This window comes from Salmo salar, chromosome 25 (assembly GCF_965601325.2).
Source record: "Salmo salar chromosome 25, fSalSal1, whole genome shotgun sequence".
NCBI lineage: Eukaryota > Metazoa > Chordata > Actinopteri > Salmoniformes > Salmonidae > Salmo > Salmo salar.
Window position 1 is genome coordinate 16,396,899 of NC_138315.1, and position 26,199 is coordinate 16,423,097.

Sequence of the window (26,199 nt, forward strand, 5' to 3'; positions counted from 1 at the left end):
TAAGCTTTTTCTGTGTATGGGAAATTTCTGGGATCTTATTTCAGCTCATGAAACATGGGAGCAACACTTTACATGTTAAGTTTATATTTTTTAATAAAAATTGGACATAGTGAAAATAAGATTAGACTTGGATGCTTTCAATGCACTATTTGCATAAATGAAGAAGAAAAAAGATTGTGCTGTCCAAAACATGGCTGCATATTTTATCCCTGTTAATTGAAAATATGTCTTCCTGGGGGAGAGAGAGATCAAAACGAGAGAACGTATTTTTCCCTTCCGCGGCCACTTCTCTGCACAAGTCATCAAACAAACACTTGCACCCACAATCCCCCTCCCTGATACATGTGTAAATATTATAATAGTGCCTTCTCTACTGAGATATTGACTTGTTCGTATTCTTATCTTTTATTATTGTTGCATTGTGGAGAAGGAACCTACATGGAACATTTCATTGGACAGCATATACACCATGTGTATCCTGTACATACGCCTTATAAAACTTCACTTGAAACATTAGGAAAATATATTTTGGGGATGAATAACAGGTGGATTATGACATATTTACTACCCTCTAGGGACTTTGATGTCCATGTAGCATTCCTTTCTTGAATAGGATTTTAATAGATTATGCACTTGATAATTATGTAACAGACATGTTTATGACTGCTAGTGGACATTAGCTAAATAAAACCGGCGTACTAATAACAGATGTAAAACACGATGCAATAGTTCACTTTCTCTGTATTGCTTAATCATTTCAGCGTCTGGAGAAAGAGCATGCAGGACTGGAATGTTGACTTTGGGACATATGCAACAGTAGCATTGTCGATAAGGCTACATTAGTGTGATATTCTTGCAGAGGAACCATAGAAATTGTGAATTAAAGCCAGCCGACGTTCTTATTTCAGCACACAGAAACAATATGCATGAAAGATGGTTTACAGAAATAGCAGTGAACTAACAGTGCGTTTGGAGTGTGTGTGTGAAACGTCAATTTTGTGATGGCCAGGTGAGCAGGTCCTTATTCAGCTGGCCCAACCCGATGTAGATAGTGTTTATTCTATCCAAGTGGTGCCATTAGACATTGTGTCTGCTGATATTTGGCTGTTTCTTTTCATCCAATAAATTGTCCCTCTCCTCTCGTCATCAACAGTGCAATCATTCTCAGTGATGCTAGAGCACTGGGGAGGAAAGAAGAGGCCAGGCCCGCCAAGATGGATGTGTGTTATTGTTTGTGTGATGACAGTGGGTTTCAATCAGGTCCTCGGCACCCTAATCCCAGGTAGAGCTTTTGAGATGCTGAGTCAGGTCCTGCTTCATCGATCCATCACCCCAGGCTAGCGGTGGGCAGGTGTAGTCCCCATCTCCCCGGAGACACAGGAAACACCTGGCCTGCTCTCCTCGGGACTTCATCATCCCTCCGTCTCAGGCTGCTGGGAGCTCAACGTCGCCAAGCAGAAACTGTGAAAGCAGCACTTTTGTGCTCGTTTGTTGTCTGTACACAAGAATTAGGGAAGGTAGTGTGGCTCTCCCTCGCCTCCCACACCTGCTCCCCCACCCCTACCTCTCTCACCCAGGAAGAAAGGAAAGGAAATGCACTGAATGGACCGCACACACAACTGCTTCAGAATTGCCTGAATCTGTGCAAGGCAGACCACATACATTTGTAGAATAAACCTCAATGACACCACACTGTAAGTACCAATGCATTTCATCTTTATGACGTAACCCCCAATTTTTCAAAGTGAATGCTCTTTCAATACAGCTTTTAACACGTCATTACTTTGATAGTGTGGTAAGAGAATGAGCAGTGGTTATAATTACATTTGAGGCAAGGAACAGGCCAGTGAGGGGCGAGAGTGTTTCTCCTGCAGCAGGTAGTCAATTAGAGGCAGAGGGAGACTGTGCAGCAGCGCAGTCCTCACCTCTGTTGCTTCTCCACTGAGGTGCTGTAGATAAAGTTTTATTACAGCACACTATCTGCTTCTCTTCTCCTACATCAATAGACCAATCCATTCCAATGTAATCACTTCTTCACCTTCTATTTCTCATTGAGACTAACAATAAAAGGTCATGGTTGCCACTTTAATCTAGCCAAGAAGGTGACCATTTTAAAGAAATAATGACTGCCTCTTTCTGTGTTTTTTTTTTTTTTATGTAGCTGGATTCCTCTGCTTTACACCCCCAAGAGTTATTACGTGTGTTGTCGCTGACAAACTAAAAGAGAAAGAACGACCCAAACTGTTTTATTACTCCCAGAGAGCTCTGTGAAGACAGCTGCTGTTATCTGTCAATATTTAGAAAGGAGAGAAATGTTCTTGAGTCCAGCCTTGGCCTGAAGCTCATTAAGAAGGCTTCACCAGCGCCATCTTGACTGTATCAATACACAATATGGCAGAGACCATGTATCAGTCTACACAGATCATTCCATACAGCAAATCAAATTGAGCAAATCGATTTCATATTCTAGGAACTCCCAAACATTGCTATTCCTTTATCAGTCCATACAGAAGGCCATTGCTTTATGAGGATGTTTAAGTAAATTGCCTTGTCTTCCAAATCCTCTGAGGCTTAATGTCCTAGTAAGACGGAAAGCAGGTCTAAGTAGATTAAGCAAGAAAACAACTTGCTTTGTTAGTTCCACAAAACACACAAAGTCGCTTTGTGGAAAACTAATATGAACATTGGATTTGCACATCGCACGCAATTCAGTTCAATGCAGAAAACCTGAACCGCCGAAGTAAAAATAACATTCCGTAAATGATATAGAGCCTGTTTGGAGCAAAAGGTGAAGGGAACCGGTATCATTGGCGGAGAGTAAAACTTCTGCTTTTCCCAGAGACAACTTGGAACAGTAAAGAGGACATATTGCACATTCAATAAAATTGTATTTTCAAAATACAGACGAGTGTGGAAGCAGTTTTTGGCATAGCAGGACACCGAAGTCATTAGCCAAAAGAGAGGTTCCCTTTTGTTAAATATTTTATGCAGACCTATAAACATGGAGTGTACATGTGGAGCCCAATGGCTCTGGTAAAACCATTGATATGAGTCCATGTCTTTGGTGTTTGGCCTTGGAGGGGACACCCCGCTGAGCTGTTTATGAGCCTCTTGAACAACGAATGTACAGTGATCTGACATTCCATAAACTTTAGAAGGCATTTTATCGATGATTGATGTGATTGTCAACAAATCTGCATACAAATTGTGGGGAATGCTGAATAGCCCTGGGCAGAAGAGGCTCTAGGCCTGGACTAAGTCATAAAATTGAGAGGTGTGAAAAGCCCCACAATTCCCCCTTATTAGGAACTATTAACTCTTTGCCTAAAGCAGATCTGATTATCTGAAGCTTGTCTCTCATCAGTAGCTCTCAGCCAGGGAGGTCTACAGTTTCGTTTGCAGATCACTCATATATTCACACGACACACAAAAACAATGCCACAAATGCTACCTTTAGTTCCCAATAAGTTGTAGTTACCCCATTAATTCTATTTTTATTTGGTGTGATTTACACCCATTTCCTCCATGCAATAGTACAGGAAACAGATGCTAGGAATTGTTCTTTTCCTAAATTCCTGGGAGAGAGATTCTGGTCAACACTGATGTGCGGGCTTGGCTTTGTACTCGCATGAGAAAGGGTGGTAGACAGTGACTAAATTGACTCCCTGGTTTCCCTGCTCCGATGCTCCATTTCCTCACAGTTTCCACTTGCGTATGTCCGTTTGCCCAAAGCCAGGTTGGCCATGCTTTATGGCAGGCTTCCCTCGCGGAACAACCGCTGCGTTTTCCCAGGACAAGGTCAAGACTCGCCCTCTGCTTCTGCTGCGACAGACAGGTGATGGGTGTGACGGCTGTTCCTATACAGAATATGAGCCGAATACAGATGCATGGAATAAAGTGGTCGACATACTCTGTTTAGACCCAGTTGTAGGGTAAATCATTATTAAAAAGGGAAATAATTAAACACCCCGGAATTTTCGTTGCGGGTAAATAAAACCACAGTTTGTAACAATTCGTTAGTTTAATTACGAAATGTTAATTGAGTCAGGAAAAAAATACTTACCTAAGGAAACATTAAGGACCTATTACTACTGTTTATGTCGTCGAAGAAGATTTTGAAAACAAACGTTGGATTGTAGGCTATAGCTTCCAACCATGTACACAATAGGTCATGTGGCTCTTTTGGAATGTGATTAGGCTACACCAGATATTTCATAGAATTGCTATTTGCATATGAAAATGTTATGGGACGCTTTAAATCAATTGTTGTATTTTTGTTGGTGGCCCGCTTTTTGAAGGTGTGCACAGTACGCATTTAGTGTGGCATCAACCCAATGATAATACTCCAGCCACAAATCATTACTTTTCATGGGCAAGAGCGCCATCTAGAGGAGTTTTGACATTTAAGGGAATTTTGACGTCGCCTGCCCTATATCTATGCAGAACCCTGCTGAAAATGACACACACTACTACCCGTTATTTTGGACCATCCAAAATGTACACAGTGATTTTGAAGCCAATTTGTTCACCAGTTTTAGTGATGGTTCAATCACGTATTAATGTTGTATTACTGAAAAAGCTGTTGGAATAATCATAGGACCAGTAGTGCCATCTACTGGTCCAATAAGTAATCAGGATAATTCACACAGTATCATTTACTGACCAAAATTATAGGTTATAATAATAATACATGAATTCATTCCCCCACATAGCTCAAATGAATGCTTAACATAAAATGTTTTTTTCCCCTTTGATTCATACCAGAAGTATGAATAAGAGCCCAAGTCTTCAAGGCCAATGTCTTTACCTCTTTTGGGGAGAAAAACACCAACATGACGGAATAGATTTGGTGGCAAAAGATTCTGCATCTCAACGGTTTAATTTGAAAGGAATTGACCAGTTGCATGAATGCTCTCCATCACCTCAAGATGCAAGCTCTTCCATGAAGATTTACTGGATAGGAAGCTTTTGCTGACGGGGGCTGCTATTACCACAGATATATGGTAAAACATCATTTGAGTTCTAAAATGGTTATAAAACGTGTATTAAATTGTCTTAAGTGCTCGCTTTAAAACCAAAGAGGTTGTCATTCACTTCTATTCCAGGAGCTGATTACGTCATTAATTTGTCAGCCAAAAAACATAATCTAGTGCAGGACTGGACAGTTGTAAGGCAGGTAGCCTAGAGGTTAGTGCGTTGGGCCAGTAACAGAAAGGTTTCTGGATCGAATCCCAGAGCTGACAAGGTACAAATCTGTCATTCTGCCCCTGAACAAGGCAGTTAACCCACTGTTCCCCAGTAGGCCTTCATTGTAAATAAGAATTTGTTTAACTGACTTGCCTAGTTAAATAAAAAAAGGCAACTGTAATTTGTTTTTATGACAGACTATTTATCTGCAGGCTTTTATGCATTTGGTTAAAATCCTTTAAAAATGGTATTAATGAAATTCAAATGCGTCCTTTTGAACAGTGATGGGGTCAATTATATTTCAATTCCAGTCAATTCAGGAAGGAAACTGAAAATGCCAATTCTCTCCAATGTTTTTCATTGACTAGAATTGACTCCAAACCTGCTTCAAGTATTTTGATGCTCAGGCACTGCATCTCATATGTACGGCGTATTAACTACCCAACTCTGTGCAAAGAAGAGCATCGTCTTACTGTGGCATTTACTCTGCGAGTTTGGGCTGTGATAAACTATTAGTAACATACAATGCGGATTACCCTTGATGTTCGGCAACAAGATGAAAGATGACAAAAACACGTCACTCCTAGAATGCTTTATAGAACCCCAGATTGGGAGAGAAAATATTCCCACCTGTAGCTGGTAATAATGTGTGGGTTGGGTCTGTAGTCTGTGATATATCTCAGTGTCAGGGGGCTGTCACCCCATGTTCAGAGAATAAGGGGTGTGATCAACAACCAAACAAACATGCTGTCCAGGGGTTGGGGCAAGGAGAAGTACACAGAGCATCAATCAAACTCCATCTGTGAGGAGCTGATACCGCAGCACACATGCCTCTACGCTCAGCTCTGCTCGGCTAACCTCCCTCAACACCCAGCCCGCTTCTGTTTTGTGCTATTTCAGTCCAAAATTTGTGATAGAAAAAGAAAAAAAATAGAAAAATTAAGAGGTTGCTGGTTCATACATTCCTATGCTTTGTCCAAAGCTTACTGTCAAGCGCAGAGGTGCCAATAATCCACCAACGTCAAATAGACAACGTTGGAAAATGCATATCTAGCATCAGGAGAAAACAAATGATTCAATTTGTGTTCTGATAATGGACACGTCACTCCGTTGAAGTAATGTTGAGCCCAGTGTAATGTCAACTCCTGTTCCAGGCCTCTAAAAGGCTTGTTGGGAGCGTTTCCTCCTTCAATTGGACCAGGGTATGACTGACTGCCTGGTTTTTGACAGCATGAATTTGACAAATCCCCTCACATCTGCTGCTCCTCTCAAACAGCAGCGGTTGGCATGGGCTTGGACTGGGCAGCAAGACATTGTTTATGGCTGCTGGGCTATCCTTGGCTGTTCCCCCTGCACAACATTTTATCAGGCGTGAAAGTTTTCCTTCTTAGCTGGTGCTATGGGCAAATGAGAACCCCACAAAATTAAAATACTAATCAATGCCAATGTTACAGATTGTTCAAAATCAACATGGAGACAGAGGCCGTTTCCCATTTCAATGACATTCAGAATAAAACAAAATAATTATTGAGATCCATGGCCTCAATAAAGTATCCATTGTTGCGGTAACATGCAGAGCATTTGCCAACTCCTACACCCAAAGGCGACAACTCCTGGTACCAAACAAATCAAATTGTATTTGTCACATGTGCCGAATACAACAGGTAGACCTTACTGTGAAATGCTTATGGGTGGCCATTTGATTCATTGTTCTTCAGTCTTATTGCTTGGGAATAGAAGCTATTAAGGAGACTTTTGGAACTAGACTTGGGTACCGCTTGCCACTGGAGTCTTTGACAATGTTTTGGGCCTTCCTCTGACACCGCCTAGTATATAGGTCCTGGATGGCAGGAAGCTTGGCCCCAGTGATGTACTAGGCTGTATGCACAACCCTCTGTAGCGCCTTACAGTCAGATGCCGAGCAGTTGCCATACCAGGCCGTGATGCAACTAGTCAACTACTACTGTTCCTTAATTAAGGGAAAGCTCTGAAGCAGAAATAATGTTACCAGGCCTCAATCTCATTATCAGTTTAATTAAGAAATAAATGTGCTGGAACAAACACAGGTGATATGTAATCGACAGTGTCAGAGTGAAGGGTGGAACACAGGACTTATTTCATTCATGGCTATAAAATCCTTGTTTTCATCCATTGTAACAACTGTCTTAATAGAATGTTACACTATAACAATACAATTCATCTCTGTAGTTGGAATGATCTTTTACTTAAAAAAGGTACAATAATACCACCTATAATATAACAGCACTGTAATAACCAAAACAAAAGACATACCACACTACATCTCTAAATAGGCAATAAATAGAAATGAAGGTTAATGACAGTGAAATATTGTCATTTTTATTGAGGCTGTATTTTTTCCTGGCACCCTGTAATGGTAATGCCAGACATTATTCCATCCAATAAAACAGTACATGGATACTAGTCCAGATCTGATTTTCAACAAGATTCTATATTTATGGTGAAGCAGCTGATGGCAATAGCATATTCAAGTTGTGCTGTCCAATGTCAACACTGACAGTGGTCAAATCCAAAACATTAACTTACGAATATTCAGATACATTTTAATGCAAGTGCAAATTGTGTAGGCCATTTTAAAATGTTACAAATACTGAAAAACAGTTGCATTTCCCTGCATTTTATTTTAATAAAACATATCTGTATGCATGAACTAGTAACATACATTTGCAACAAACAAGCTAAATTGCCAAAATATTTATTTTGCTTTGTAGTTATGGGAAAATATGGAAAACACCTGGTTAATGTCTATGGGAAAAACAATCAGCTGTGGCTATTCTGGTACATTGCCTTCAGTGTCCACTAGATAGCAGACAACGTCTTTGTTTCACTCCTACAGCTACATGGCACGTACACGGAGCGTGTATGATTAGCCTACAAAGTCATCACAAATGTTAAACATTATACATAATAATAAAAATATTCTCTTTCATTTATATCATTGGACATTCAAATAAAGGTATACTATGCATCTGAATAAATTGACTCTGAATGATTTATCTTAAATCAACTTGCTAGGCCTATCCGGTTTATTATGGTGAAACCACAAAAACGATCCTGGATCAGTTAACGACTGCACGGACCAGTTCAGACTTCCTATCACGTGGTGCAGTAGCTTCCTTTCTTCTCAGAACCAAGGAAAGAGAATACTTCGCAAAATGGAGGTGATAATTATGTTGATTGTTTATCAGTGTCTGAATATATTTGCGTTGCACGTAACAATGTAAAGTGTATTATGAGCAAACAGGTCTTTGAAAATGATGCAGCGGCATAATGTGCACATGATTCTAACAGCATTTTTAGGAAGGCAACATTTAACGTTAGCTAGCTAACGTTAGCGCTGCTGCGTTTTTCAACATTTGGCTAGCAAAATTATCATGCCAGTCAGAGTTCTACGGTTACAATGTTGCAGTTATTTTGGTTTATAGAACGTCTCCACATTAAGAAGTACTTGAATGTATCATTCATTGGGATACATAGGCCTAAAATCTAGGTCAGGCCAAGCCTTAGCTACAGATTGTAACACCAGACAATGTGATGTAACCCCCAAAAAGTGGTATCCAGTATACTGGGTGTTTCAGGTTAACGTTAGGTAGGTAACGTTACTGTTTGGTGTAGCACAGAGAATTTTCGACCAACCTTAGCGATTCGTCGAAACCGGGGTCTCATAAAATGTCATTGTCCAGTTGCAGGATGTCTGTTGGAATTTAGAAAATGCTCTGTTAAAATAAATAAAAAAAATGTTTTGCGCCATAAAGGAATCCAACAATGTGAGGAGTGTGTACGCCGCCATCTTGTTTTTCTTGTCTTTTTCAAGTCTTCACTCATTGATTGAGGCAGGTGGATCCACCCCAAAGTGCCGCATGTCTTGACAGACACCTGTCTCGATCAACAAGAGAATACTTGAAATGGACAAGATGGCGGCGTACATGTGGTTTGATTACTTAATGGAGTCATTTTATTTTAATAATGGAGAATTTTCTAAATTCAAATGGACAAGGACATTTTATGAGACTCCAGTTTCCAAGAATCTAAGACCGTATTGCTAAGTTTGGTCAAATTATGTGCTACACCAAACGGTACCAAACCTGTAACTCCCAGTATAATGCATACTAAACAATGTTTGGTTAAATCACATTATCTGGTTTTACAGTCTGTAGCTAAAGCATAGCCTGTCCTACAGTTTAGGTCTATGTATCCCAATGAATGATACATTAAAACACTTGTTGAACTGTGGAGACATTCCATAATTCTACAAACCAAAATTACTGCAACATTGTAACTGTAGAACTCTGACTAGCATGATGCAATTTTCTAGCCAAATGATCAGAAACACAACTGTGCTAAAGTTAGCTAGCTAGCATTTTGTCACTGCAACATTTTCAAAGACCTGTTTGCTACATAATATTTTAAAATGGCAAAACTGTTTTCCCTAGAATGTCCAAGAGTCTTGGCTAATGAGAAAATTCTATCTTGATACATTTATATGTATCTGTAAAATGTTTGAAATAAGATGGTATAGTCTGGTATTCATACAATTGCATTGTTATGTGACATGCATACTTGTTTTGAATCATTTTAACAGGGTCATGAAGCTAGGGAGCCTGAACAGCTCAGGAAGCTGTTCATTGGGGGCCTAAGTTTTGAAACCACTGAGGAAAGTTTAAGGATCCATTTTGAACAATGGGGAAACCTCACAGACAGTGTGGTATGTATGCATTTCACAAGTGTCTGGTATTTACAATGCATTTATATGAGGAGTAATGTGAGCTCATACGTTGGTTTCATGTAGGTAATGCGGGACCCAAACAACAAGCGCTCGAGAGGGTTCGGCTTTGTAACATACTCCTGTGTGGAGGAGGTGGATGCCTGCATGGCAGCTCGCCCTCATAAGGTGGACGGACGTGTTGTTGAACCTAAAAGGGCTGTATCGAGAGAGGTAAGCAAACTGCTTCACATTAATTTGCGATTGTCAAAATGTGACAAGTGTGTGCTCACTGCTCAGCTTTTCTTCTGTCACAGGACTCTAATAGACCGGGTGCCCACCTGACGGTGAAGAAGATATTTGTTGGGGGGATCAAGGAGGACACACGGGAGGACCATATCAGGGAGTACTTTGAGACCTACGGGAGGATTGAGACCATTGACATTATGGAGGAACGCGCAACTGGGAAAAAGAGGGGATTCTGCTTTGTCTCATTTGATGACAATGACACTGTGGATAAAATTGTTGGTACGTATGGGGTTGTTGCCGCTTTGAATTGCTCATTTTTAAATATCAGTAAACATTCCTTTGCTGAGGATTTGCCTTGTTTTCTTTTCAGCTCAGAAATACCACACAATAAACAGCCACAACTGCGAAGTCAGAAAAGCACTCCCAAAACAGGAAATGGAGGCGTCTAATCAGAGGAGTAAGCATAATAACCCATCTTTATTTGTCCAAATGTATGAATGTTTTAGAGTGGCACATATAGAACATACTTCAGTGTCAATATTGGCTTTTTTTTTTTTTTTTAGATAGGGGTGGTGGCTCTGGAAACTTCATGGGCAGAGGTGGCAACTCTGGTGGTGGCAACTTTGGGCAAGGTAAGTCCCTTTTCCATTTAATATGTGGATACGTTTGGAACCGTAATTGCACCAGCAATGTAAATGGAATTATCTTGTATGTTACAGGAGGCTACGGTGGCGGAAGAGGAGGGGATGGATACAATGGATACGGTGGAGAGGGTCAGTATTTATGTAGCGGATCATCAGATAAGGAGCGGGAACTTGACGATGCATTTCTGAAAGAGAGCTTGCTCAAATCTGAGCGCTTTTCTGTCCAGGTGGAAACTACAGTGGGGGACCTGGCTACAGAGGTGGACGTGGTGGCGGGTATGGGGGAGGAAGTCCTGGGTATGGAAACCAGGGAGGAGGCTTTGGAGGAGGATATGATAACTACAATGACAGAGGCAACTTTAGAGGTACGAACACCTGTTTTAGCCTGTATATATTGTCATGCCACATGATCTGTTTGAATGAGCTGAACCCACAGTAATTGGATGTGACGACATTATTCTAAAAATAAATCCCTGTGACTCGTAGGGAACTTTGGTGGTGGAAGGGGTGGAAATTACAATGACTTTGGCAACTACGGAGGACCGCAATCTAGCTATGGTCCCATGAAGGGGAACAACTTTGGTGGCAGAAACTCTGGTGGTGGCCCCTATGGAGGTGAGTATTCTCTCGCTGAGCTGGATGAGGTGATGTGCTGTCTGATGTTGTGATGACACAACCCTCATCTGTCAATCATTTGTTTATTCCAGGTGGCTACGGCTCAGGCGGTGGAAGTGGGCATGGCTACGGCTCACAGCGATATTGATACTATGACGCTCGGGTAAGTTCCGTTTGAAAACACTGTGCATACCTGACTGTATAGTACAGTGTGAGCCCACCCAACACTAGAATAACTATTTGTTTTATCCTGTATCCATTCAACAGGCTTCAGTTCTTAGCAGGAGAGGAGATGAGCAAGGATTTGTCAGGAAAGCTGCAGGTTACTGTACTTTTAGGCAGTCGTCTGAAAGCATGTAGAGGAACAGAAGTCAGAAAGTTATTGCAGCTTTAACGGGAAACTAATCCTAAGAAAGACTGTACACACAAACTACAAGGGTGTAGCTAGTACCTTATTTGTGGTAGATGTTCCCCCACTTTATAATTGTTCCTTTTGTGCATCTGAAGTGTATGTAATGTTGTGCCTGTGGAATCAGGAGTTTTAAAAAAAAATAAAAAAGTATTTCGAACTCCAGTCAGTTTTGAATAGTCCTACATTTATTTTGCTGTAGATTGATAGATTTTCTATGGTCTTCTCATCTTTGTCGTTTTTGAAGAACTTGGTCCTGTCAGAAGGGCCTATACGCATCAGGCCCTCAAATAAGCTAGAGCTTTCTTTTTTTTCTTTTGAAGTTAATATGATTGCAAGTCTTTGTATCAAGTGTATTATGATCTGTATTTCAAGAACCCCATGTATTTGATTAGTGACAAGTGGTTATAAGTAGTGCAGACAACAATTTTAAGGAAATGTGTTTTACACTACTTGTATGCAGTAAACAGAATTCTAGATTGTAAAAAATATTTTGACAAGTGGAAAAAAAAGTTTAATAAAGTTGTGTAGTAAAGTCTTTTGAAGTATAGTGCATCATTGGCTCAGAGAGATTGAAGGATTTGATTCTTGTCATGTCTGTCATCACTAATCAAGTGTAGCAAATCAATATCCTCAGAAGTATGTTTTGTTTTCTCTGAACTTTGAAAGATTCATTTTTTTCCTGCCTGGATGGAAAGGGAGTCTTGGCTAGTCCTAGGGCGAGGGACACGCATCGCCTAGCCAGGATTGCACTAGTAGGATTGTTACAGCTACAAGCCACTTCAGTTGTGCCTCAGCGGGTCAGTATGGAAGATTGCAGTGTTTTTTCAGACAGGACCTCTTCAGTCCCAGCACAGTGGACAAGTCAGCATGTTGTGAGAGAAAAGAGAAGGCAGCACCGAGAGCCACACCCTTGGAGGAAAGCATATTCTAGCGAAAAAAGAAACTAGAGTTCCTGGACACTTAGAGATCCTGTTGAGTCAGATATGGCAGTTTACCAGGAAGTTCTTACTAGCTTTCAGACCTTACAGGGGAAAGGGAAGTGAGTATTTCACAAGCAGTGGTAACATAAAGAAGATGCAGGTAAGAGTAACCACTTTGCTTGGTTTACAGATCGTGACAGAAGCATTACGACTACTCTTAAAGGCTGAAAATCTCTAATGACACGATTACATGGACATTTCTGGATGGGTAAGACTTAAGTAAATCTCAAAGTATACTGCAAGGTGTAAGGCTGCACACACCAACATTCAAATAGGGGTGAACAATTTCTGTTGAGTATGGAATCCCTTCTAAGAGTAAAATGGTACCATTCACTCCACTTAAGGTCATTTTTAAGGATCTCATGCATTTCTTGCACAGCTCACTGATCTCTGGGAGTCTGCAGAACAGACTTTACATTCATGCAGGCTTACACTACAGGTATCTTGATATTTTGCTCTGCATCATTTTAAAGATTTTCTATACATCGCTTTGAAAGGTAACATTTAAAAAGTGTAACTTAATTAAGGATGATTTTTTTCACCCCCCGGTCAGACAAGGTAGGTATATATTCCAGTTTGAATAAATTAATCCAAGTATGCATGTCTATTAGATGTGTTTCTTGAATAAAGACATCTCTCCTAAAAGGAATTAGTGATATTTTATGTACTGTACCAGTCAAAGGTTTGGACATACGTACTCATTCCATGGTTTTTATTTATCTTTACTATTTTCTACATTGTAGAAAAATAGTGATGTCATCAAAACTATGAAATAACACATGGAATAATATAGTAACCAAAAAAGTGTTAGACAAATCAAAATATATTTTAGATTCATCAAAGTAGCCACCCTTTGCCTTGATAGCTTTGCACACTTGGCATTCTATCAACCAGCTTTCACCTGGGATGCTTTTCCAACAGTCTTGAAGGAGTTCCCACATATGCTGAGCAATTGTTGGCTGCTTTTCCTTTACTCTGTGGTCCATCTCAGTTGGGTTGAGGTCGGGGGATTGTGGAGGCCAGGTCATCTGATGCAGCACTCCATCACTCTCCTCCTTGGTCAAATAGCCCTTACACAGCCTAGAGGTGTGTTGGGTCATTGTCCTGTTGAAAAACAAATGATAGTCCCACTAAGCGCAAACAAAATGGGATGGTGTATCGCTGCACAATGCTGTAGTAGCCATGCTGGTTAAGTGTGCCTTGAATTCTAAATAAATCACCAGCAAAGCACCATCACACCGCCATTCTTCACGGTGGGAACCACACAAGCGGAGATCATCCGTTCACCTACTCTGCGTCTCACAAAGACACAGCGGTTGGAACCAAAAATCGCAAATTTGGACTCATCAGACTGTCCATTGCTCGTGTTTCTTGGCCCAAGCAAGTCTTCTTGTTATTGATGTCCTTTAGTAGTGGTTTCTTTGCAGCAATTTGACCATGAAGGTCTGATTCACACAGTCTCCTCTGAACAGTTGATGTTGATGTGTCTGTTACTTAGAAATTGCAGCCCAAATTTATGCTTCAGAGTTTAAGGCTGGTAACTCTAAGGAACATATCCTCTGCAGTAGAGGTAACTCGGGGTCTTCCTTTCCTGTGGCGGTCCTCATGAGAGCTAGTTTCATCATAGCGCTTAATGGTTTTTGCGACTGCACTTGAAGAAACTTTCAAGTTCTTGAAATGTCCCGGATTCACAGACCATCATGTCTTAAAGTAATGATGGACTGATGTTTCTCTTTGCTCATTTGAGCTGTTCTTGCTATAATTTCGACTTGGTCTTTTACCTAATAAGGCTATCTTCTGTATACCCCCCCCCCCCCACCTTGTCACAACGCAACTGATTTGGCTCAAACGCATTAAGAAGGAAAGAAATTCCACAAATGAACTTTAGCAAGGCACACTTGTTAATTGAAATGCATTCCAGGTGACTACCTCATGAAGCTGGTTGAGAGAATGCCAAGGGTGTGTGAAGCTGTCATCAAGGCAAAGGGTGGCTACTTGGAAGAATCTCAAATATAAAATATATTTTGATTTGAGAACACTGTTTTGGTTACTACATGATTCCATAGGTGTTATTTCATAGTTTTGATGTCTTCACTATTATTCTACAATGTTGAAAGTATTAAAAATAAAGAAAAATCCTTGAATGAGGTATGTCCCAATTTTTGACTGGTACTGTATGAAAAGTGGTTGAGATTATCCATTTGTTGAGAAGAACGCTGTGAATACTCTATGTGAAGCAAACATGATCTCTTTGTTTTGTTAGCCTCAAAGCCTCCGAAAAGATTGGTTTGAGAGAGGGCGGAGAAAGAAGGCTTGGCGTTCAAAGGTAATGTATGTGGGTGAAAGGGCCTGGAACTGCAAATACTACAATGTGCAGTGCTATGCTTTTTTCCAACGTGTTTGTCCACTGGACCTTTTTTGAAGTTGTCATGCATGGTTCACATGAAGTGTAGCTGAATAATGGAGGTAAACTGTTATAGACCTGAATAAATGCAGTTGGAACCAGAGCCATACAGTGCATTCATAAAGTATTCAGACCCCCTCAGTTTTTCCACATTTTGTTACGTGACAGCCTTAATCTAAAATTCATTAAATTGCCCCCCCCCACACACTCTCTCACACACACACACACACACACACAAACACACACAATACCCCACAATGACAAAGCAAAAACAGGTTAAGACATTTTTGCAAATGTATTAAAAAAAAACTGATTACATTTACATAAGTATTCAGACCCTTTACTCAGTACTTTGTTGAAGTACCTTTGGCAGCGATTACACCCTTGAGTTTCTCCCATTCTTTGCAGATCCTCAAGCTCTGTCGGGTTGGATGGGGACTGTTGCTGCACAGATATTTTCAGGTCTCCCCAGAGATGTTCGATCAGGTTCAAGTCCGGCCTCTGGCTGGGCCACTCAAGGACATTCAGAGACTTTCCAAAGCCACTCCTGTGTTGTCTTGACTGTGTTCTTAGGGTCTTTGTCCTGTTGGAAGGTGAACCTTCGCCCTAGTCAGAGGTCCTGAGCACTCTGGAGCAGGTTTTCAACAAGTATCTCTTTGTACTTTGCTCCGTTCATCTTTCCCTCGATCCAGACTAGTCTCCCAGTCCCTGCCTCTGAGAAACATCCCCACAGCATGATGCTGCCTCCACCATGCTTCACCGTAGGGATGGTATTGGCCAGGTGATGAGCGGTGCCTGGTTTCCTCCAGATGTAACGCTTGACATTCAGGCCATAAGTTCAATCTTGGTTTCATCAGACCAAAGAATCTTGTTTCCATCGTCTGAGAGCCTTTAGGCGTCTTTTGGCAAACTCCAAGCGGGCTGTCGTGCCTTTTTACTTAGGAGTGCCTTCCGTCTGGCCACTCTACCATAAAGGCCTGACTGGTGGAGTGCTGCAGAGATAGTTGTCCTTCTGGAAGGTTCTCCCATTTCCACAGAGGAACTGTGGTGCTCTGACAGTGACAATTGGATTCTTGGTCACCTCCCTGACCAAGGCCCTTCTCCCCCGATTGCTCAGTTTGACCGGGCGTGCCAGCTCTAGGAAGTCTTGGTGGTTCCAAAATTCTTCCATTTAAGAATGATGGAGGCCACTGTGTTTTTGGGGATCTTCAATGTTGCAGAAACGTTTTGGTACCCTTCCCCAGATCTGTGCCCGACATTATCCTGTCTCTGAGGCAATTCCTTCGATCTCATGGCTTGGTTTTTGCTCTGACGTGCACTGTCAACTGTGGGACCTTATATAGATAGGTGTGTGTCTTTGCAAATCATGTCCAATCAATTGAATTGACTCCAAGTTGTAGAAACATTTCAAGGATGATCAATGGAAACAGGATGCACCTGAGCTCAATTTCGAGTCTCATAGCAAAAGCTCTGAATACTTATGTAAATAAGGTATTTCTGTTTTTTTTATAGATTTCCAAACATTTCTAAAAACCTGTTTTCGCTTTGTCATTGTGGGGTTTTGTGTGTAGATTGCTGGGGGGGATAGAATAAGGCTGTAATGTAACAAAATGTGGAAAAGGGGAAGGGGTCTGAATACTTTCCGAATGCACTGTATATTTAGTTAGGCCTACTTTTATAATACTTTTATAATATTGTTCAAATTCTAGACATTCAGTTCTATAGTTGTTTAAATTCTCCCCAATGTTAATGGGGAGCTAGCATGGCTGTAATAGAATGTTCAAGTGTCATGTCTGGTTGGAACTATGTTTTATTTAAGTGTTTTGGCTTTCACAAAAGATTTTTATAGATTTTAAAAGATTCAGTTCATAATGTTCAAAACTAAGTTTAATGTACATCATGGGCTTTCTGTTTTGTGGACAATAAACAAGGCTATTGAAAAAAAACAAAGGTCTAACATAGATCAACCCAATAGCTGTTTTGATTACATTGTGAATGGCATTTGGATCACTGCAAACCGTTTTGGTTTGTTCTGTTTCGAAAAACACATAGTTACGCAATCCCAGTCAGCAAAGCCTTTTATGTTCATCTGGCATACATTGTTGCATACTATCAAATCCAACTTTGTTTTTATAGCAAAATTCTTACAAATGCTTTTCAAAGTGCTTAAATAAAATGAAAGGTGGAGAAAGCTCAAACGTTTCTATGCAAATATAAAATCAAGATAGACATTAAGAGTAAAATAGCAGTGGATATGAAATTTAATGCAGAATAAGTGGAGAAAAAAGTTCATAATATTTAGTTTAGTTAATAGCACGGCTAAAATGGTATGTCTTAAGACAAATCTTAAGAATCAACAGTTTTTGAGGCCCTAAGATCCGGCAGGCTATTCCAAAGGCCAGGACCGTAGTGGCTGAAGGCAGTTTTGGTTCTGACATTTGGAATGACTAAAAGCATATCAGACATGTATTTGGGTGCAAGTGCTTTATAAATCAATATATGTCAGTTGCAAGAGCAACAATTTCATTGTTTTTCATTTTATAAACTGGGTCATTCGAGCACTGAATTGGCTGACAGCCGAGGTATATTTTTTATTTTTTATTTTATTTAACCTTTATTTAACTAGGCAAGTCAATTAAGAACAATTTCTTATTTACAATGACAGCCTAGGAACTGCCTTGTTCAGAGGCAGAACGGCAGAGTTTTACCTTGTCAGCTTGGGGATTCGATCTAGCAACCTTCCGGTTACTGGCCCAACGCTCTAACCACTAGGCTACCTGCCGCCGCAAATGATATCAGACGGTAAATCACAGGTATGACAAAACATTTGTTTTTACTGCTCTAATTACATTGGTAACTAGTTTATAATAGCAATAAGGCACCTCGGAGGTTTGTGATATATGGCCAATATACCACGGCTGTGTCCAGGCACTCCGCGTTGCATCTTGCAATATATATATCACACCCCCTCTGGCCTTAAGCAGAAAAGGGTGAGAAGATACAAAATAAATGGAGCTGCAAATCAAAGAGTAAAGTTTATAAAACAGACTTTTAAGTAACAGTGATTGCAACAATACTAAAACATGATATATACAATTCACATTTTCATATCTCAATAGCAAATAATGTATAAATGTATTTACAAGCAATATCAGTAAAACAATCTGAGAAGAAAATGGAGACCAGTACAAAAATATTATAAAGGCATTCAAGGAGAGTAGACAAGGACTATATAATAGTTCTGCTATTTTACTAACGCTTAAAGCCAAGCATCTACAACATTATTCTTTGCATAGAATTATTACTAATGCAGTACCAAGTAGTAAAGCAGAGAAGTGCTAGTTGTCATTTTTCTTGAAAAGCATTTTTTTAATGCGGGGGACGAGGAAGACTGTGCCATCGGTGGTCTGCTGGAGTGAGTACTCGGACGGGGAGTAGGGCTTCCCCTCCTCATCCCTCACTAGACTGAACACCTCCAGGTACAGGGTGTTAAGCTCTTGCTTTATCTGCCGCAAGCTGCTGTAATTCTTGGTCTTCTCTCTCTGCAGTCGCTCCTTTTCCTCCTTCAGTGAGTCTAGGTCGTACTCCAGCTCCACGATGTTCTCCATCTTGCGTTTGCGGCAGTTCTGGGCAGCCACCTTATTCTTGCCCCGCCGGCGGATGTCTCTGACCAGGGCCAGCTGGGCCTCGTTGAGCTGGTGCTTGGACATCATCTCGTTGAAGTCGTCCACAGGCAGGTTGATGATCATGTCCACAGTGAAGGGGATCTGGAGGGCCTTGGCACGCTGCTCGTCTCTGGAGAGACGCTTCTCGGAGCGTCTCCTCTTCTTGTCTTTGGTGAAGGGGGGATCGTTGTGGCCAGTCTCCTCATCTGGCTCGGTCTTGCCATGTTCGGGCTTTTTGTCCTGCTGCTGAGCTGACACTGAGAGAGAAGTCTGGAAACCATCAGGTTGGAAAGACAGTGAGAACATCTCGGAGTAGTCAGACTCAGCACTCTCTGGGTTACTGTCCATCTCCTCCATGTCTGAATCGCTGTAGCCACCAAAGGAGCCGTCCCCATACATCGATTTCTCAGGGGAGTTAGCATGTGGACTTGCCTCCACAGACACACCTGAATCCGAATCTGGAAATTCTGGCATTATCTCAGTTTTGTTGCCTCTGTCAAATGCTTCTCTAGGAGAAAGGTCATGTAATTCCATTGGTGTAAAAGTAGGCTTGTGTGATATCTCTGCCAAGGAGTTACCTCCATTTCCTTGGCCACAAGGCAGGGTGACACTGGTCACTTTTGTGTTGACAATGTCTGGGTAAAATACATCACAGAAAGTTGCTGCACTGAAGTTAGTATTTAGGTCTGGAGCCTTTAGGGTCATCTGATTGAGGTGGTCAAGAGGAGCCATGTTGGGAAAGCTCTCCTCAAAGCCGTTGATGAATTCAGGTGGGCAGACCTCTGCTGTGTTTGACGCCACCTCTGCCAGGTTGGGCAAAGGGTAGAAGCTGTAGTTTGGATCCTGCACCTCAGGGGTGGTGTTAATGGGCAGATATCCTCCTGTCTGATCCAGTGTGTCCTTTATTTGCATATTCAGGCATTGCTGGAAAACAAGATTCAGAAGAGTCAAAACAAATCCAGTAACCCATGCAGTTTATCAGACGTCAAGATGTAACATTATAGTCATATGCAGTATAGTACCATCACATAGACTAGCTGTTGTTCAGCGTTTACTGAGACTTGGTTTCAAACCTTTGTATTTTATTCTCAATAGTAGGTGAAACTTTGCACAGGTTCAATATTCCAAATAAATTGCAAATCCTTAATTGACTAACATCTTAGCATGAAACTTTGTACTGTATTTGTACTGTACGTAAAGTATTTTCTGGTTTGTTTCCATGCTACTACCTTCATCCACTGCTAAGCATTAGAGAGCTATTTAAGTGTTACCAAGGACACAAGCAGCTCTGAGGTAACAGTGCTCTGTGGAAACCTGATCACAGTGGATTTAGCTGTATTATCTGCTTCTGCTGTGTGTCCCATTCAAACACACAGGACAAAGGTGAGTAGGTTCTCTCATGCATGCATGGCTGCTGCAATCCATGCATTCTTTGGGTGTTTTTTTTTACACCACAGAGCATCGTGCCATTGAGGTGATAGAATCTGCCTATTGTACCTGCAGCTCAGGAAGGGACAAAAGCTCCATCCAGGCCTGCTCTAAATCTGGGGAGGTCCTCTGTGGGGGCTGGGAGGCAGGGAGGAGGGGTGGCTGGGTCAAAGCAGGCAGCTCACATGCCATCATGACATGGTTGCTGTTTGGGGCTGGAGCTACGGTGATGTCCAGACAGGCAGAAGCGGTCTACAATACAAAAAAGGGGGGGTGGAACACTGTAAAAGACCGGAACAGACATGATATTGTTTTTTGATTTGTTTGAGGGATATATATTTTTTATCTAATAGTGAATGTATTCTTACCGCCGTTGCCTCTACCAATGGGAAGGTCTCTGCCAGCAGCTGCATACATTCATCAAATGACAAGGCATCCCTGTCTTCTGTGAAGCTGACATTCTGAAGGGAAAGATTCAAAGCATATGTAACCCCTCTTGCAAAATAATAGGTAGGAATTTGAACAGAGTGCACTACCTAGACAAAGGTCTTCACAGATTAGTTTCTAAAGAGACAAATCCACCAATGCACAACTACAGAGCCACCTGTTTTTCCCTAATTACACTGGATGAGGTGGTTACCTAGCTACAGAGGAGCTGCACCCAACCCAGTGCAGGGAGGGGAGTGGCCAGCCTCTGACATGACTGACAGCTGTGTGTGCACTGTACCTGTGTGACTTGAGGAGGTGCGGCGGTGGTGGCAGACTGCGGTGACTGGCCGTTGGGTGCAAGGCGGGGCACGAACTCCCCTGTCTCCTCATCCAGCTGTAGCTGAGCCAGCAAGGCCTTCTCCTGCTCTTTCAGCAGCTGCTGCCTCTTCTCCTCCTCCTGCACCCGTTGCCGCTGCAACTCATGCTCCTTCTGACGGTGGCAGTAGTCAAACACCTCTCGCCCCGCGCCCAGGTCAATGTCCTGCCTCCACAGGATATCGATTAGGTCGATGTCCTGCCAAGAGACAACAGGTTAGACTGGAACTCACAAAGCACCATACACGAGGAGATTGTGCACTAGGAACAAGGAAGTGTGTGCCTGCTGTGAAGTAGCATGGCTACTGGCTCTCGCTACAGTGCCACACCCCGTCCCTTCGGGTGTCTGTCCTTTGACGACTGGCTAGAATGTAATGAGGAAGAAGCCGTCTGAATAATAGATGAACTTCTCCATTTCCCCAGAGTTCAGTCCCCACCCACAGAGAATACGTGCCTCTTAGCTGCTTTCCAGGCAGAGGAGCAAAAAAATTAAAAGACAACAGGTCAAATGTAATATTGTTGCATCTCTGTCTGATGTATCAGTAGCTTAGACCAAAAACGAATTAAACCAATGATCACTCTGAGGAGAAAAGTTCATTCATACAGCTTGAAATGTAATGTGGTTTACTTTTTATTTTATATACCACAATGCACCACAAGGTCACTACATTCACTACTGTATTTGGAGAACCATATTGCGTTGAGACCTGGCAATAGAGTTTAGTACGGATATGTTCAGAGGAAGTGCTTACTATATTCCCCACTGGTGTATAGCACGTTTTATAACAAGATCATTTGGTCCTCCACTTCTACCTCACTGTGGCTGATGTTTATTAGCTTCCTGCGTGTAGATTCAGGAATGTCCAGAGATAAACTGTGCTGGTCTCCCTTGGGCCTTTTAACATCCATTACACAAACCTTATTTACAGAAGGAAGTGTTTCACAAGGGCCTTGGGAGATTGCATAAACCGAACATTAGGTCACACTGAAAGCTCTGAGCATGTGACTATTTGTTTCTGGGCAATAAAGGCAAACTATACATTCAGAGAGACTTGGTCACATGAACAGATCAGAGAGAGACAGATCAGATGACTAACAAAGCAGAAGTTAGTGTAAAGAGGATGTGGATTTGGAGCTTGATGTTATTTGTTGACAACTGATAGATTTCAACTTAGTTAACTCTGTATTGTAAAAGGAATGAGCACAAGTAACTGCTTTGTAACTGTGTAGACCAAATCAAGTGTTAAACATGACCATTATAAGTTCAACCCATGACCTCTTATTCAGAAATGGGTATAATAAACAATAAACATTGGCTTTCTGTTTGTGTGCATCAGATGTGCAGTGCTGCTGACTACTCTTTAACCCTATTTGCCTTGGTCATTACGTCAAAGCCAGCAATAGTCCATGACCACTAAAGCCCGTAACGTCAGAAGGTCTGGTTAGGGAAATAAGTCCCACTATTAATCTTGGTCAGAGGAGTGAGTACACACAACCATAAATTATGACTGTGGAGACGAGGAAGAATGGCCTAAACTGACCTAACAGCTGCTGGATGAAAGCAGCTTTTGTGGTCAGCCATGTTTTCTCCTTTCAAAAACAGCAGATTGAGTCCATGTGTCATACCGTTCACCCACACAACCAACCACAACTATCAGTTGCAGTCTAGAAGAGTGAAGAAATCTTGAAGGAACAATGCCTTATTATTATACAGACACTTTCATCATACAGGAGAGATGAATTCTGTCATAAAAAACAAATTAACTTCATCTAGTTTCATAAACACTTATTTCATAATCCCTTTTGAAGAAAATAAAATGACTGGAGCCACTTTAAGCTTTTCATGTTGTCAATGACACTTCAACTCCACTCATTCATGCAGTGATGAGTGATCTGTGTACATTCACAAATTACTGATCCTCCCTCTCAAAAAAAGGATGATGTAACTATTGTGAACGGAAGATGTTGACTTCCATTGGGACCATTTTGGTAAATTGTTTGGATGAGCGACTTCACTTTTTAAACTCAGTAACTATTTTGTTATGAACTATCTTGGTGGAGTGAAGTATTTATCCACAAAATACTAGTGAAACATTCTGGTTAGTTCACTGATATTTTGCAATAGTACTTGAATGTAATAAGCTATGGGAACTGGGTTTGTAAAAACAAATGCTCATTTTCCTGGTTGATTCTGCAAGTTAGTGTAAATAAAAGCTCTTCCTTTTTCATTCTCAAACAAGATCTCTTTGTTTGAATCCCAGACGTACTTTGAGTAGCTGATTTTTCATCTCAGAATGTGCAGCAACTCAAACAACAGAATAAAAACATATTAGGGGTATAGACACCACTTTTAACCAGCCGACCACCGATTCCAACAGTACAGGAATTAAGTGACAGTAAAACAACTGATTCGTGGACCTATATGCATAATTCCTTGATACCTAAAAAAAAAAAAAATCATAAAAAATTATAACAGTTGTATATTAACATACTTTGTTCAATACACAATCAGATGAGTTTGGAATTAGGATAACGCCTTTACTCCAACACCATCCTCTTTTTTTCTCAAAAAAAGAAACGCATCGGGTTACAATCCTACTGAACATTACCCAACTCAGGTTTACTCTTTAATCTTGGGGAACCTGTTCATCAATTGATTACTAGATTAACGTGTTATTAACTGTTTGTAAACCAAGGCCAGCTGCAGAACTACAACCACTTCTGGGTTATTATAATAATGAATAGCCTACGCATTTGTTCATTTGACACAGTTGGCCATATGTACAGAGAACCTATGCACATAGAATATAAAATCAATTCCAAGATTAGCTGGTACAAAGAGATGTTGTTTGAGAATGGTACCGGAAGAGCTTTTATTTACACTAACTTGCAGAATCCACCAGGAAATTGAGCATTTATTTTTTACAAACCCAGTTCCCATAGCTTATTACATTCAAGTGCAATAGTGCAATCAACTGTATATATGGAGCAAAGGCAGGCCTATGGATGCCATCTACGGGAACACAGGATGGGGCACTGGTGGCGCATTGGGAGATTCCGACGGCCAAGAAACAAGCGCACCGACATAAAAATAAATGGGCTGTCTGGGGAAAACTTTCGTCATCTTGGCATATTTTTTACTTGACAATAATTGCATCATTACACATTTGGATTACGATATTAAGCGGATATTCAACTGTTATTTGTCGCCCAATTTAGTTGTATGCACCGGGCAGACAACCATCCATGACTTCGCAGAAATCTCTATGAACAGACCTGTCGACTACAGCGCAGAGACGGAAATTGTAGCCTAGTGCTAGAAACGCGTCTACAAATGTCAAAACTACAGCACAACAAGTTCACATATGATTATGATAGGCTATAGGCTAAGAAAGCATATTTACGACACATTCGTTTCATTTAACTAATTAAATAATATACGGATTATTATGGAAAATGCACATTGGGTTGAACATGACAGTTGATTCATATCAGGTAACATGAGTGTAGGCCTTATTTCATTTCAATAGTTTGAACTATCCATTAAATAGTTGTTCGACTGTAGGCAAAGGGTAGTCTAACATTTGATCAACATATCAACCTTGAGATGTTTTACAAAGCCTACTGAGTTGAATATAGTAGCCAATAACAATAGAATATTTACCTGTTGACTAGGATTCATTTTATGCATCTCAGTTTCCATCATAGTGGATAGTTGGCTTGTCCCTTCGTAAAGAAAAACCCAATAGGCCTATATAAAATATATATTTGTAATCCTTTACAGAAATATAAAATGGTGGACTATCCGAAGGCGAGGAGTCCGGCCCAGCAATGTTTTGACTATGAAGGAAATAGTGCTTCTAATCTTGTGAAAGTTTACGGAAAACCCCAAGCAGTCTGATAGCCTTGCCCACAAGTTGCGTCAGCCAGTCAAGAGCTCCGAGAGAGCTGCGCTGGGATCGTCCCCCTCAACATCCTATTGGTTCTATAAGGCCAGTCTGTGGCTGTGCTCCGGACAGCCAATGTTACATTTGCTTCACGTTTATAAACAAGTCATTTGTTATTTAACCTAAACATTAAAAGTGTATTCAAGAAGTGTCCAGACACATTTACATAATATCTGCCACCATGGATTAATGACACTAGAAGAGGTATTTTGATAACAGCATCTTGGTTGACTTATGAACTAATATAAGAATTACAGTTATTACAATGTTATTACAGCAGTTTTTACAACTATTGTCAGCATTGTTCCAAAATGTAAGGCACATTTACCAATTGTATCATCTTGACAGACTAAATACCCACATTTATTTCATGCAGAATGCTATAAAGCTGCAGTGAATAGACTTGCAAACTGCATTTATGTACAGGGTAGGACTATAGACGGCAATGGGAATCAAGTATGCAATGAAGAAAATAAGGATTAGAAACTGAAACTATAATAAGGAACAATTGTTAGTCAACATTGATATCTGTAGTTGTCTGCAGTAGGCCTAAATCTGCTCACAGCTAATCCAACTAGGAGAGAGATGGGAAGGCAACTCCTGAAAGTTGATCTATTAAATAGCGACCTCTTCTGGTTTAGATGACGCCTAAGTATTTCATTCATTTGTACAGTAGCCTAACCTATACTACAGCAGGCCCCAGGCCCTCCCCTTGCACACTCTGTAGACTCAGCCACACCATTGACACAGTTGGCTTAGTATATGTTATTCAAATGTAAAACGGAGATGGTGCACAGTCATAGCCTCACATGTTTCCCTTTGCTTGAGATCCTGAAAAGACAGATTGTTGACTCAAGACCAGACGGTAGCCTCATCTGACGCTGCTCTATGTTCACGTCCGTGGGCGTGACGTAGCGTTTGGCCGGAGCAAGGAGTTTGGGTAGCCAGGCAAATGGTAGCCTACACACGGTTGCCTTTGAAATTGACGACCAGGGTTAGATACCCAATCTATTTTAAAAAGCCTATGAAATATTATTTTCCATAAAAGTAAGCTATAGGCTACACAATAATTGATATTTTCAAAACAATCGGGAAATTTCACATTCTCCAATATAGCCTAGTT

At 41.0% G+C, this 26,199-nt stretch overlaps 2 protein-coding genes and 1 long non-coding RNA gene across 3 annotated transcripts; 2 read left to right on the forward strand and 1 right to left on the reverse strand.

Moving 5' to 3' along the window:
- Positions 1 to 8,340: 8,340 nt before the first annotated feature.
- On the forward strand, positions 8,341 to 12,009 carry ro32 (Heterogeneous nuclear ribonucleoprotein A3 homolog 2). Its single transcript, NM_001141143.2, is given in 11 exon segments — positions 8,341 to 8,387; positions 9,809 to 9,931; positions 10,016 to 10,162; positions 10,246 to 10,456; positions 10,548 to 10,634; positions 10,741 to 10,809; positions 10,897 to 10,950; positions 11,049 to 11,186; positions 11,308 to 11,436; positions 11,529 to 11,599; positions 11,704 to 12,009. Coding segments are annotated over 10 exon segments (1,020 nt in total). The 5' UTR covers positions 8,341 to 8,381; the 3' UTR covers positions 11,585 to 11,599; positions 11,704 to 12,009.
- Positions 12,010 to 12,783: 774 nt separating this feature from the next.
- LOC145864027 (uncharacterized) lies at positions 12,784 to 15,964 on the forward strand. Its single transcript, XR_014382619.1, has 3 exons — positions 12,784 to 13,036; positions 15,092 to 15,154; positions 15,641 to 15,964. It is a non-coding gene; the product is annotated as an uncharacterized LOC145864027 (long non-coding RNA).
- Positions 15,965 to 17,292: 1,328 nt separating this feature from the next.
- nfe2l2a (nfe2 like bZIP transcription factor 2a) lies at positions 17,293 to 25,033 on the reverse strand. The gene is made up of 5 exons (XM_014173312.3): positions 24,794 to 25,033; positions 21,053 to 21,328; positions 20,694 to 20,786; positions 20,395 to 20,577; positions 17,293 to 19,821 (listed from the first exon to the last, which is right to left on the reverse strand). Exons 1-5 carry the CDS (start codon positions 24,833 to 24,835, stop codon positions 18,571 to 18,573), a joined length of 1,845 nt encoding a protein of 614 aa, XP_014028787.1. The 5' UTR covers positions 24,836 to 25,033; the 3' UTR covers positions 17,293 to 18,570.
- Between the last annotated feature and the right edge of the window lie 1,166 nt (positions 25,034 to 26,199).

Coding starts and splice junctions, on each gene's coding strand:
- nfe2l2a (XM_014173312.3), bottom strand. CDS start 24,835: ATGATGGAAACTGAGATGCATAAAATGAATCCTAGTCAACAG. Junction 21,329..24,793: donor AAATGAATCCTAGTCAACAG/GTAAATATTCTA, acceptor GTCTCTTGGCAG/GACATCGACCTAATCGATAT. Junction 20,787..21,052: donor CACCTCCTCAAGTCACACAG/GTACAGTGCACA, acceptor CTTTCCCTTCAG/AATGTCAGCTTCACAGAAGA.